Below are 14220 nucleotides of genomic sequence, written 5' to 3'. Positions count from 1 at the left end.
AGTGCCAGCATTCTGTGTGCTAGGTGAAGCACATTCCTGCTTTTTGAGGCAGATAGTGCTGCCCCTTCCCCTGCATGTTCCCTCCCCTATCTCGCTGAATACTTCCAGAATGGTGGCTCAGGAGGAAGATGAGCACAGACCAGAACCAGCCCCTGTCCAGCTCAGCACCAGCGGCTCCAGGGTGGCCATGCTGGTGACAGCAAGTCCTTTGCTCAGTGGGCAAGCAAAGGCTGAGCCAGGGGCAGTGGGATGTCAAGAGTTCTTTGACCATTGGAGGATGGACATGAGTAACTGCCAATGGAACACAAAATGAGCGGAGAGACCACAGAGCCTTTAAATGGTGTTATTCACTACAAAAACCAGTCCTGCTCCTCTGCAGGTGGGGAGAACAGCAGAACCTCAAGTCCTTGGGGGAAAATGTCCCTTGGGGGATGTCACTGGCTGGGACAGAGAGAGCTGGCAGTCCATCAGAGGAGCACATCCACCCAGGCCCATCCTGGCTGCTGTGGGCAGCGCCAGGCCCTCACTTGTGCTTGGCAGGGAGGAACTCCCGGCGTCCCTTGTCACGAGCCCCGAAGTAGCGCACCCTGTGGATGGCCTGCAGCTGCTCCTCGATGGTGGCGCGGATGTCCACCTCGTCGGGGATGTGCACGTAGCGGATGTTCCTGCCGGTCACAAAGAGCTCGTCCAGGCGGGACACGGCGCCCTGCCGGTCCGTGAAGGTCACCTCGGCCAGGCGCACGTTCATGAAGGCGTCCACGCTGGTGACGCGCCCCGCGGCCGCGCTCTCATCGCGCAGCTCCACGGTGGTGACGCGGCCGCGCAGGCCCTGCAGCAGGATCACCAGGCTGTTCTCGGCGATGGTGCGCTCCTTCACTGAGTGGCTCACCTCCATGGCGGCTGTGGGGGCACAGGGGCTGGGCACAGGGGCTGGGGACACTTGCCCGCTGTGCCTCACACGGAGCAGTCCCTGCACATGGGCCCTGCACACACACCCGAATATGGACCAAATCCTGCCCATGGACCAACCTTGCACATGGACCAACCTCTGCACACACACCTGCCCGTGGACCAAATCCTGCCCACAGACCAAGCCCTGCACACACACCTGAGCATGGACCAGACCCTGAATACAAACCTGAACATGGATCAGCCCCTGCACATTGACCTGCCCGTGGACCAAATCCTGCCCATGTACCAACTGCTGCACACACACCTGAGCATGGACCAGACCCTGAACATGGACCAACCCCTGACAAACACCTGAACACGGACCAGCCCCTGAACACACACCTGTACATGGACCAAATCCTGCCCTCACACCTGTACATGGACCAAGCCCTGCACACACACCTGCCCACTGTACCACCCCTCAAACGCTCACCTGCACGCACACACATCGCCCCTCGCACTCTCACCTGCACACGCATCACCGCTCACACGTCCACCTGCACACACACGGCCCCTTTCACACTCACCTGCTCTCACACCCTCGCCCACCCCCACGGCACACGTTCCTCCCCCTCCCCGCCCGCCGGGGCGCTCCGTGTCCCTCTCGCCCTGTCCCTGCCCTCACCCCCGCTCCACCCTCGCTGTCCCCTCCCGGGTCTCCCCTCTGTCCCCTCGCTGTCCCCATCCCCCCCCCGTCCCGCACACCGGGCCCCCCCCGCACTCACGCGCCGCCGCCTTCCCGCGCGCTCCCCGGGCCGCCCCGCCCCTCGCGCACGCGCGGCCCCGCCCCTCGCCCCGCCCACGGCGGAAAGGGGCGGGGCGGCCACGCGGGGTGTCCGTGCGTCCCAATGTCCCCAAGTCCCGCTGTCCGTGTTCCGGTGTCCCAATGTCCCCAAGTCCCGGTGTCCGCGTGTCCCGCTGTCCGCGTGTCCCAATGCCCCGGTGTCCGTGTGTCCCGATGTCTGCGTGTCCCGGTGTTCGCTTGTCCCAATGTCCCGGTGTCCACATGTCCCGCTGTGTCCGCATTGCTCAATGTCCCCAAGACCCGGTGTCCACTTGTCCCGGTGTCCACTTGTCCCAGTGTCCACGTGTCCCAATGTCCGCTTGTCTCGGTGTCCGCGTGTCCCGATGTCCGCGTGTCCCAATGTCCCGGTGTCCGCTTGTCCCGCTCAGAGCCCGTCCATCAGTGCCAGCAGGTCCTCGCCCTTCCCGGCGCTGCCCGGGCGCGGTTCCGCCACGTCCAGCTCGCCCAGGATGCGGGACAGCTCCGCCCGCCGCGCCGGCTCCTGCGGGACGGACAGACAGACGGACACCGCGCTCAGCGCCCGCCGCTGGGCTCCCCTGGGACGTGCCCCTTCTACACCCCAACTCGGCTAAAACTTCCTCTGGTGTTTGTCAGGATTCAAGTTTTCTTAGTAAATATTCACCAATTCCATTGTCTTGGGAGAAAATTGGCAATTACTTAGTTAAGAGCTTAAGTGAAATGGGCAAAAATGTGTTTAGGGATGGTGAGAACCAGTGATGTGAAACATGTTACACACCTGTGTGGCTTCAATGTTGATAACCTTGTAGGACAGCTCCTCTGGTCTGGTCTGTGCAGCGTGTCTTGATTAAAAACATGAAAAGAGTGGTTAATCCCATGGAAATGATTAAAATCAGGCTTCATCAGGCTCCTGTAGGCACAAATGATGCTCAGAGGGTGCTCACAGGGCCAGACTGGATGGGGCTTGAAGCAGCCTGGTCTGCTGGAAGGTGTCCCTTCCCATGGCAGAGTAGAATTAGAGGACTCTTCCAACCCAAACCATTCTGGAATTCCATGAAGTTTGGCAATGTCTCTGTTCCTACTTGCCAAATTAATGTATTCACCCCAGTTTAGAGGCTTCTCCCTGTCCTAGATATTTTTGTAAAGGGCAGAACAGCAGGAATATTTCTGCAGCAGAAACAAGCAGATAGAAACATCCTGCTAAAATGGCTGGAGGGAAATTTCTGTCCAGTGGCGTTGGGAGAAATGCTGCATCACAGGAGACATCAGGAGCAGGATAACAACACCCTGCTCTGACCCTAAAGCTCTTTGAGGGCCAGCTTTGCTCTCCAGGGCTCCCCACAAGGCACCCCAAACCCAAACCCAAACCCAGAAGGATTCCAGCATACTCTTCCTCCTCGTCGGTGGTGAACAAGTTCAGCCGAAATCCTGAATCACCAGCAGGTTTCTGGATGTCCAAACCTCCCAGCAGCCTGGCCAAAAAGTTCAGCTCTTCTTTAGCAAGAGGGTTGGGGGCTATGTTCTCCTGCAGGAAACAGCAATGGGTTTGTTGGGCAATTATCTGGGAGATTTGGGCTGCAAGGAGCTTTGATATTCCATATATGTCCTTCATATATTCCTGATATTCCATACATGTCCTTCATATTTTCCTGATATTCCATACATATCATTCATATTTTCCTGATATTCCATACATGTCCTTCATATATTCCTATATTCCATACATGTCCTTCAAATATTCCTGATATTCCATACATGTCATTCATATTTTCCTGATATTCCATTCATGTCCTTCATATATTCCTGATATTCCATTCATGTCCTCCAGAGGGATATAAACACATTTATTTCCCTGTTTTCCCTGGGACAGATTGTGCAGATAATCAGTAATCACCAGCTCCATGCTGGAAATGGCTGCTTGAATTTATAGACTCAGCACAAGATACTTTTCCAGCTCAATTGGACAGGTGAGAAATCTGTAAAGCCAACTTTGTTTTCTGAGGAGATTAAAATGGAAGCAAGAATATCTTTACAGGAGTGTGTGTATTCTTTGGGAAAATGTGGCCTGGCTTTAAAGGACTGGGGAGGATTGGCTGAGGCTCTGAGACCAGAAAAGCTTCCCTGACCTTATCCCATATTTATAGACTCAGAATTTGGCCAGTTTAAGCAGGGACAGGAGGAGGACAGCACTGACCTTTGCCTGGGATGCCAGGTTTTTGGAAGATCCTGACATGTGTGTCTCCACTGGCCGGGTCACGCTGTACCTGCAGGGAAAACACTCATCAACAACAGCTTGTTCTGGGACCAGGCACAGAACCAGAGGGATGCAGAATTTTAGGATATTTCCCTGAAGACTGAACAATTGCAATGAGAAGCTGCAGCTCAGTGTGGTGCAGTGAGGTGTGTGAGGGACAAAGCTGTGAGGAGAAACATAGATCTCTTTGGATAGAAAATGTACATTAAAGCCAACATGGAAAACAGAGAGGATTTCTTGATTGTGGTAACATTAAATCACATTTCACATGAGATGCAGCACCAGGTGAGAACACTCTTTCCTCAGACATAAATCAAAGTTTTGCCTGTTTTTTGCAGCTCTTTTTACACTGTCCGCACAGGACAGCACCTTGTAACAAAGTCAATCTGATAATTAAAGCAAAAGATCCCAAAACCACACCAGGCTGAAAATGTGTTTCTGGCCAACCCATCAGCATTTGGTTCAGGTTTCTACACAGAACAAAAATTACTCACATATTTGTTCCAAGTTTGAGGACTCTGTCTCCATAAAGCTCAAAAGATCCTTCCCTTTGTGGAGTAACATAATTCCCAGCAGTGCTGAACTCAGCCCTTTTAACTTCCACTCCTTTGTGATTGAATATCCTTAAAAACGAGATATAATTGAAATATTTATTAGCTTCAGTCCTGATTTTAGTACCTAATTCCTCTGCTTTATGCATGAGGAATAAAACTCTATTCTGTAGAATAATAATAACAGTAACAAAATAATAACAATAATAATAATAATAATTCTGTATCATAATACTGTATTATGTATAATAATATTCTGTATAATAATAATTCTGTACATTGCTAAATGCCTCTTTTATGGGATAAATTAATAATAGCTAATTTATTATAATAGAAAACTCCCAAAAGCAGCTCAGCATTTCATTGCTGGGCAACTTAATCCCAAATTCTGCCCTTTAAATAGTTAATACTACTACTACTACTACTACTACTACTACTACTACTACCAGTAACAATAACAATGACAACATTATATTATATATAATAATCTGTGTAATAATAATAAATCTGTACATTGCTAAATGCCTCTGTTATGGGATAAATTAATAACAGCTAATTTATTATGATAGAAAACTCCCAAAAGCAGCTCAGCTTTTCATTGCTGGGTGATTTAGTCCCAAAATTCTGCCCTTTAAATAGTACTAAATACAAATAATACATAAACATTATAATATAATATAATATAATATAATATAATATAATATAATATAATATAATAATTTTAAGGCCCCTTAAATAGTACTTATTTGAGATAATATTAATATTATTATTATTATTATTAATAATAATAATAATAATAATAATAATAATTATTATTATTATTATTATTATTATTATTATTATTATTATTATTATTATTTTAAAAGGCCCCATAAATAGTATTTACTGGAGTTTCAGCTATCCATGCAACAGGATTGTCAGTCTGAGCTGGATTCCTGAGCCTTCCCTGTGCCCCACACGTGGCACAAGCTCACCTGATGAGCCCTGGCACCTCTGTGCCCCAGGGGACAGGCCCTGAGATTGGCAGCACAAAGCGACCATTGGAGTTCTGCACTTTATCCTTCAGGAAGATGGAGACCTGCAAAGGGACATCACAAACATCACACCCTGGGGAAATCCTCTACGGACCTTCCCATCCCAATTCCCTGAAATCTGAGCCTGAGATTCTCTGCCTGGGCTGGGGAAGGTTTCCCAGAGCTCTTGGTCTGTGTAGGGATGTATTTACACAGCCAGCGATGTGGAATTGTGGTCCAGAGAACGATCTAACGTTAAAAACATTATATTAAAAACTACATCCTGTTCATGCATGTGAGTGTGGCCAATTTGTTTAGAGAACATCAACAGTTCATGCTCAGATTTCCTATCTTCTTCCAAGTTTCTTCTAAAAGGAAAAATGGATTTATCCATCTAAATCACACTAGCAGAGATTCCTTTTTTCATAACATTGTAGAATTATTCAGCAATATTGCAATATATGTGCTCAATTTATGAAATTTGAGTGCAATTACAAGCACATCAAGATGATTGAAAAACACAAACAACAAACCCAAACCTGCAGTGTTTATAAGCAGATCCCTTTACATTCCAACCCCAAACTCCCTGTCATTCTCCCTGCCTAGCTGGATTGGGCTCTTACCCTGATGTGCATGTCCTGGAAGAAAATGAGAAGTGTTTGCCTGATGAGCTGGAATTCACCATCAGAGAGAGGGTTGTAGGTCTGGAAAAGGAAAATCATCATGCAAGGGTTGCAGGTGTGCCATGATCCAGCCAGGGAAAGAGGGAACAAACAAGTACAGCTGAATATTCTGATTTACTTGGAAATTATCAGGGGGAACAGAGATGCTGTGAGGGGGCTGCTGGTTATTATCAATAATTATTGTCTGCCACTAAAAGTCTGATTTAATTTCTGCTGAAATCAGTGGAAACTTAAATCAGACTGAATAAGCAACACATTGATTTTAACTGGGCCAGTAAAAGAATACCACTTGACTCAACCCTTTCCAATGTAGTAATTAATCTCTAAGAGGTACAAAACCCATAAAATCAAACCACAGTGTGTCCCACCCTTTTCCTGAGGATTCTTACCTCGATCAGCCTCCTGAAGGTCTCATCCACCTGGTTCAGAATGCCAGGGGAGTCAGAGATGAAATCCTTGATGGCATCCAGGTGGTTGAAGGTGACCAGCAGAACGTCCCTGGGCCGAGGGCACAGCAGCACTTGGTATTTGAAGGCCATGGTCATGAGGTCGTAGAGCTGCAAAGGAACACAGGAATGTTGGTTGGAAACATGGAGAGGGGGATTCAGTCAGGCCAGGATTCCTGTGGCACAAGGAACCATTTTAGGTTTATTTCTTAAAAAACAAGAGCTCTGCAGTCCCATCCCCAGCCTTCCTGCTGGGTCTCCAATGCCACCAGTGCTCAGTGAGCAATATTATTGTATTTGTGAGGTTCCCTGATGAATGATGAATCTGGGCCATGTTCTTAGAAGGCTAATTTATTATTTTATGATACTATATTATATAAAAGAAGACTATACTAAACTATACTAAAGAATACAGAAAGGATATTTACAGGTCAAAAAGATAATAATGAAAACTCGTGACTCTTGCCAGAGTCCTGACACAGCTTGGCCCTGATTGGCCAAACAGTGAAAACAACTCACAGAAACCAAATGAAACAATCACCTGTGGGTAAACAATCTCCAAACACATGTGAGCACAACACAGGAGAAACAAATGAGATAAGAATTTGTTTTCCTTTTTCTCTGAGGCTTCTCAGCTTCCCAGAAGAAAAACCCTGGGCGAAGGGATTTTTCAGAAAATATGACTATGACAGAGAGTCATTTTCAGAAGGAAAGCTGTTCCAAAATACTTCAAAATGGAAAAACCACAGGTTAAATATTGCTACAGAACCTGGTGAAGGGCAGCTGGGCAGCAGGAGTGTTACCTTGTCCATGCTGGCCTGGTTGAGTCTCATGATGGAGGCATGGGCCAGCCGGTCGTACACGGTGCGCAGCGCTTTCTTGGAGTACAGATCCTGGGGCTTGAACAGCTCCTCCATGAATTTCCTGTTGAACATGGTGCTGATGATGTCGTTCATCACTGCAAAGACAAAGTTAGGCTCTGTGGTTTGCTCCAGAACAGCCTGGTCCTGCTCCATGCCAGGGGACAGAGCGCAATGGGAGAGGGGGAGCAGCATCTCTGCATCCAGCTCTGCATCCAACTCAGCCCCACCTGAGCAGCATCTCTGCCTCCAGCTCTGCCTCAGCCTCACCTGAGCCTCACCTGAGCAGCCCCTCTGCATCCAGCTCTGCCTCAGCCCCACCTGGGCATCATCTCTGCATCCATCTCTACATCCAGCTCTGCCTTACCTGAGCAGCCCCTCTGCATCCAGCTCTGCCTCAGCCTCACCTGAGCATCACCACTGCCTCCAGCTTTGCCTCACCTGAGCAGTATCTCTGCATCCAGCTCTGCCTCAGCCCAATCTGAGCAGCCCCTCTGCATCCAGCTCTGCATCCAGCTCTGCCTCACCTGAGCATCACCTCTGCCTCCAGCTCTGCCTCACCTGAGCAGCCCCTCTGCATCCAGCTCTTCCTCAGCCTCACCTGAGCTGGATGCAGAGGGGCTGCTCAGGTGAGGCAGAGCTGGAGGCAGAGGTGATGCTCAGGTGCATCCAGCTCTGCCTGAGCCACCTGATGTCCCCCAGGGCACAGATGCCACCTGAGCTGAAGGCAGCAGGCCCTGTTTGCCAGTGGGAATAAGGCTGGCTTTGCTGCCCTGTTTTTACAGCTATGGTTGGCACTTTTCATTTTTAAATAATGCAGGCTGCTCTGATGTGTTATTATCTGCTGCAGATAATTAGAAAGAATAAAAATAATATTAAAAGCTGCAGTTGTGCTTCCTAAGGAGAGTTTTGCATTGTGGTAGATCTGATGTGCCTGTTCCTCCACACCCTCTGACACCACCAGTCTATTTTTTAACTTCTCAACAGAAGCTCCTGCAGGGCTCTCTGTAATCTTTATTCCAATCAGATTAGCACTGGCAGGTATTTAATAAAGCATTTATATCCCTGGGATCTATATCAACCCACTCAGGGCTCTCCCAGCTGAAACATCTGCAGGCCCTAGAGTTTCAAATGCAGAACTCCAAACTTCCTTACTTGTGGTTAATTTTTAATGTGCAAATTTAGCCATGGAACTAAATTTGTTTTAATAAGTTTTATTACTGAGGAGTTCTTAGAGCTCAGGAGTGCTGAGGGTGAGTGCTGTGCTCTGATTATTGAGTTTTTAATGCAAACAAGATGGAAAACATTGTGCAGTGCTTCCAGCAGATGCAGCACCTGAGCTTTTGTGCTGGTTCTGCCACTTTTATTATCTCCCTGATACATTCTAAAGAGTTATCATCAATAAACATTTATTCCTGTATCAAAAAAAAAAAAAAAAAAAAGGTAAATGAATACATCAGGTCACAGATTACTGTACAAGTGTGGATTTTGCTAAGCAGATGATTGTAACAAAGCTCATAATGCCAGACAATTCTTGTGGATTAGAAAAATCTCAGAGTAAATAATAAGGAAAAAAAAAAGAAAGAAAAGAAGAAAAGTGAACATACAGAGAGTGGTAGTGACCAATGGTTTGAGTTATTGGCTTAATGATTCCCTGGGGGGTCAAACACCTGGCTTTTCATCTGTTCTACCCCAACAGACAAAATAAAGATAATTTCCTAATTTCCCTGTCACTTCATCTCTTCCCAGAGGATAAACTCCCTGGGGACTACGCAGGGAGAGCTGTGTTCCCAAGGGCAGAGGCCTCCTGAAATGGTTCTCTAAATCTGCTGGTTCCTCACACACAGCTCACACAAAGTTCAGCAGCTGAACCTGACAGGGCTCCCTAATCCTGGTCTAAACACCCCAAATCCACAGACAGATCCCAGCTCCTGAGCACTTTGGACTAAGAATACACCTAATTACAAATGGGAAAAAAGTCCCTCCTTCCTTTTAAACAAACTGGCCATAAAACAATCCCTACTTGCAATCTCAGGCAGAAATCCTCTATTTTTCGTGGAGAAAATAAAATATATTAGTACTAGTAGATATTAGTATCTAGTTAATTTTGCAGGGAATCAATTATGACAAAAACAGGAACTTCTGCTTAATACCGCTATTAAGAAAAATATTTTTAAGCTGCTTGTGTGTGCTGCCCATAGAAAGATTCCTCCTGTCTTTGGAGAGCCACAAACAACCCAAAATAGCAGGAGACAGACATCTACCTCCCAGTATACCGATTTCTCAACAGAAAAACCACAGTCATAAATTATCTTCTGAAATTAAAACCCTCTTGTGTGGGTTATAAAAAGAACTGAGAACGACATTAAAAAAAAATCAATCACGGTAAAGGGCAAATTGATAATAAATCACTCCCATGTTTGATAATGACACAGTAAAGGGCTCAAGGGGGCCATGGAGGTGACACAGGAGCATTGGCCCAGGGACATGGCACAAGCAACACAGAGAAAGCAGCTGAGCAGAGAGGGGAGGTTGTAACTGGGATGAGAGGAGGGAAACCAGTGCAGACAGTGTGTGATGGACAGGGCTGAGGCTGGGGTGATGGTGGCTCTGGCCTCCTCACACCACGTCTGGGGACAGACTGGTGTCACAGGGATGCACGACATGGGGCTGGAGCTAGAGCTGGGTGATGCTGGTGCTTCCTGGTGTTTTGCAGAGATAATCAAAACTCCACAATTTTTGTGAAAGTCGCAAAGCTGGTATGCTCATTACAGCGCTGGACGCACGTGGGAATTGTTCTTCTAAAATGATGTGTACTTCTGGGAACTTCAGGTCTCTTTTTATCTCTTTCTCAAATACATATGTATGCATATGTAATAAATATGTAAATAGGAAATTGTATGCAATTTCACAATAGGTTCATACATACTCATTTTTACGAATTTTGCGCGACGTTTGCCGCTAGTTCTTCTGTCGCAGACATCTTTTTGTGAAAATCCTTTTCTTTAAGATTTTCCCTTCTGAGAAGCTGAAGCCTCAGAAACGGAATGTAAACAATGGTTATCTGCTGCTGTGGAATGCATCAGGTAGATTTTTTGATCGGGCCATCTTGAATGTTTACAATTAATGGCCAACCACAGACCAGATAGCTCAGACTCTCTGTCCGAGCCACAGACCTTTGTTACTCATTCTTTTCAATTCTTAGCTCAGCCTTCTGAGGAAACCTTTCCTTCTATTCTTTTTAGTATAGTTTTAATGCAATATATATATCATAAAATAATAAATCAAGCCTTCTGAACATGGAGTCAACATTCTTGTCTCTTCCCTCATCCAAGAACCCTTGTGACCACTGTCACAGTTCTTTATCAGAAAGAATTCTTAGGCCAGGTTGATCTGCTCTCACAGCAGTCTCTCTGTCTCTCTCTATCACTCTCTTTCTCTTCTCTTATCTCTGTCCTTCACTGAAGCAGTTTCTCTGAGCTTAGGCTTTTGCAGTCAGGCTAAATAGCTGTGTTCCCTAACTACAGACTCAACTCAAAAATGTACATTTCACCTAAATCAAAACGGATTTCTACCCTGGAAAATTTCTACTCTGCCTCACTGGAGGGTGTTCGGGGCAGCGGAAGGAACATTCTGTGTTCTGGACAGTCACCCTGAGTGCCACAGGATTGTGGTTCTTCAGGGACCTTGTCACTGCTCCACCAGGGACAGCCCCAGGGGTGACACCAGGACCCTCAGAGCACTGAGCAGAGTGTTCTTCTCTCTCAGGAGAAGGGAAGGGTCAGCCTGGCACCTGCTCCTGAGCCAGCCCTGTCCCTTGCCTCACAGCTCTGGGCAGCTCCTCCTCGTTGGGGATGGGATGGAATCTGTCCCTGGACTTCTGAGCTAAAGGGTGTGCTTGGAAACAGGATGGAATGGTAAGGAAAAAGCTGGGGCAGACTCCAGGACATCAGCATTTACCTTCAGTAGATATTAAAATCTACCAAAATGATGCTTGTTTTGCAAAACACAAATCACAGCCTTGATCCCTCCTAAAAAAGGGCTGCTCAGAAGGCTGCTCATGCTCTCTGAACAAAACCCTGAGATTCAAGAGATTCATTTCCTTAGCACAGCCCCTGCTGCAGGTTCCTGTTCCAGGGCAGATTCCAGAGGGAAACACCCGAGGGCTCAATCCCACCCTCAGGATGCTCCAGGCAGGATGAGCTGAGGGCTCCTGCTCCTTTGGGATGGCTCTGCCAGGTGTGACCACCGGCACAGGTGGGAAAAGCAGCTGGGATGGGAATGCCTTCGATCATCCCTGGAGTTCACCTGTCCAAACCCTGAGCAATGCATGAGATAAAACCTTAAAAAAAATGGAATATACCCAATATTCCTGCGTTTAAGCAGAAAAACGACCTGCACAATGCTCACACAATTACATGCTTGCATGAAAACAGCGGTAAAGAAACACAAATACCATTTTTGCAGGCAAGACCACCAGGATAAAAAACTTTGATCCATTTATAATCTCGGTTAAATTAACAGCTGATTTTTGAGGCCATATGATTTTAAGGTATGGTCTGGTTTTTTTCACTGATTTCCAGTAATTTAAGGTGAGCATTATTTGTGACACTGACTGAAGGCTGCAGGAACAGCCTCAGGGGTTCAGGCACGATGAGCCCCAGGTGTGCACGTGGGGTTGGACTGGTGCATGCACACAGCAGGTACTGTACCTCGTTTCCTGTCCACATCTGTCCATTCATCTACACGAAGCATACAAAACAAAACAGCAGTTCAAGATGTAAGAACGAGAGTTGCAAGGAGAAGAAAAGAAAATAAGAAAGAAATAAACTTAAAAAAAAAAAAAAAGCAGCTAACTAATGGATTTTGTCTCTTCTCATCAGCATTCAGCAGTGAATGAGAATCTCACCCTCCCCTTGGATAAAATCCTGCTGCTTCAGGGCACATCAAATTTTAGTTTTCAGCTGCATTTTGCACTTACAAGTAACCAAAATTTGAGTGAACAGCTTTAAGCATCAACAAACACCTCAGTGTGGATGAACCACATCTCAGTGAAATTAACGCACAATTTTTTGGAAGAAAAAAATAAAAATCCATGTGTGGACAAACAAAACCAATCCAATTCTCCAGATATTCCATCAAGATTTAATTTAACTAAAATCCTAAACTTGTCCCTGAATTAACAGCAGTAAACTTGTGTCACATCATTCCCTCATCAGGACACACATGAATAATTACAAATTTACATGTCCCATCAGGACACACATGAATAATTACAAATTTCCCCCCTCACAAACAACACAGCAATTACACAGTGAACCTTTTGTTGTTTAGCACTTCATAAAGGACAGGCACAAGGGATAACAATACCAAGCTCATACCAAGTTGATTTTTTATTAAAACCTCACAGATCTTCCCCAGGCACATTCCCCGTGCCCTGACAGAGAGGTGCAAGGACTTGTAAAGCAAAACTTTAAACTGAAGTGGTAAATTCAGAGTTGCTTGGCTGGGAGCTGGAGTTTCATGGCCCACGAGAAGACACAAGGCTCTGTTTGTATGAGGATTTTGGCCAAATGGGATTGTATAAAAGCCAGGATTTCAGGAGCTGTACTGGTATTTGAATTTCACACAATTGCTGTGAAATTCACACACATGCTGTGTTTGCACACACATAAATACAAATTTATTCCTGGAAACTCCTTCCCATTGCAAAGCAGCCTGCTCTGCCCCAAATCGCCCAGGAGCTGGGCCAAAATAACCAAATCCTGGGTTAATTTGAGTCCAAAAGTGCATTTCTGAAGCTTTAACCCCCGAATTGAGCACAGAAACACCAACACGGATTCCACTTTCTCCTTCTGGGTGAGAACCTCCCGAACCAACCTCAGCAACACCCTGGGGCTGGGGAGGAACTTGAGGAACTTCACCGAGCTCAACCCAACGGGCTGGGCTGGCCAGCACAGAACACTGAGGGCTGATTTCTGTGATAATTATTGTGGTAATTATTGAAATCGGGGTAGGGAAACTGCCCGCAGCATCCTCTGGTGACAGCACAGCGTGTCCCTGTGTCACAGCACACAGGACAGGACACAGCCTCAAGCTGCGCCAAGGGAAGTTTGGGTGAGATGTTAGAAAGAAATTATTCGCTGAAAAGGTGATCGGGAAGTGGAATTGTCTGCCCAGGGAGGGGTGGATTCACCATCCCTGGAGGAGTTTAAAAACAGATGGAGGTGGCACTCAGTGCCATGGTTTAGGTGTTAGGGCAGGGGTTGGGCTGGGTGATATTAAAGGGATTTTCCAGCCTGGGTAATTCTGTGATTCTGTGGCATCCCGGGAAGCGGCACGGCCGGGCGGAGCAGCCCGAGCCACTCTCCCTGCCGGTAGCGGGGGCAGAGCCGTGCCCGGGGACACCGGGAGCGGCACCGGGAGCGGAGGGAGCCGCGCACCGCTCACCTTTGCGCGCCTTCTCTCCGGGGATGCTCTGGGCGCGCAGCCGCTGGTCCAGGATATAGAGCATCTCCCCGCCCAGGTTCAGGAACAGCAGCGGCAGCGTCCGCACCGACATGGCCCCGGCACGGCACGGCTCGGCCCGGCCCCGCTCCCGCACCGCCGCCGCCGTTGCCGGGCAGCCGCGGGGCCAATCCGGGAGCGCCGTCTTGGCCGGGCGGGGCGCGCCTGCGCAGCGTCCCGGTGTGAGTGAGC

At 47.4% G+C, this 14220-nt stretch overlaps 2 protein-coding genes across 4 annotated transcripts; both read right to left on the bottom strand.

The window, feature by feature from the left end:
* Positions 1-327: 327 nt before the first annotated feature.
* LSM10 (LSM10, U7 small nuclear RNA associated) lies at positions 328-1698 on the bottom strand. The gene is made up of 2 exons (XM_054292562.1): positions 1677-1698; positions 328-900 (listed from the first exon to the last, which is right to left on the bottom strand). Exon 2 carries the CDS (start codon positions 893-895, stop codon positions 524-526), a length of 372 nt encoding a protein of 123 aa, XP_054148537.1. The 5' UTR covers positions 896-900; positions 1677-1698; the 3' UTR covers positions 328-523.
* Positions 1699-1723: 25 nt separating this feature from the next.
* OSCP1 (organic solute carrier partner 1) lies at positions 1724-14105 on the bottom strand. 3 transcript variants are annotated; one of them, XM_054292559.1, is made up of 11 exons: positions 13972-14105; positions 12234-12263; positions 7465-7619; positions 6605-6772; positions 6156-6236; positions 5494-5597; positions 4463-4591; positions 3909-3978; positions 3103-3239; positions 2493-2556; positions 1724-2237 (listed from the first exon to the last, which is right to left on the bottom strand). In XM_054292559.1, exons 1-11 carry the CDS (start codon positions 14081-14083, stop codon positions 2121-2123), a joined length of 1167 nt encoding a protein of 388 aa, XP_054148534.1. In that variant the 5' UTR covers positions 14084-14105; the 3' UTR covers positions 1724-2120. The 3 variants fall into 3 exon arrangements, with proteins under 3 accessions (XP_054148534.1, XP_054148535.1, XP_054148536.1); XM_054292560.1 differs by lacking the exon at positions 12234-12263; XM_054292561.1 differs by lacking the exons at positions 12234-12263; positions 13972-14105 and adding an exon at positions 12138-12228 and having other exon boundaries at positions 1725-2237.
* Positions 14106-14220: the final 115 nt, after the last annotated feature.

This window comes from Melozone crissalis, unplaced genomic scaffold (assembly GCF_028551555.1).
Source record: "Melozone crissalis strain CALT ecotype California unplaced genomic scaffold, PUWL_Pcris_2 ptg000111l_1, whole genome shotgun sequence".
NCBI lineage: Eukaryota > Metazoa > Chordata > Aves > Passeriformes > Passerellidae > Melozone > Melozone crissalis.
The sequence above is the reverse complement of the archived record's forward strand: the minus strand, read 5'-3'. Positions and strand labels throughout refer to the sequence as shown.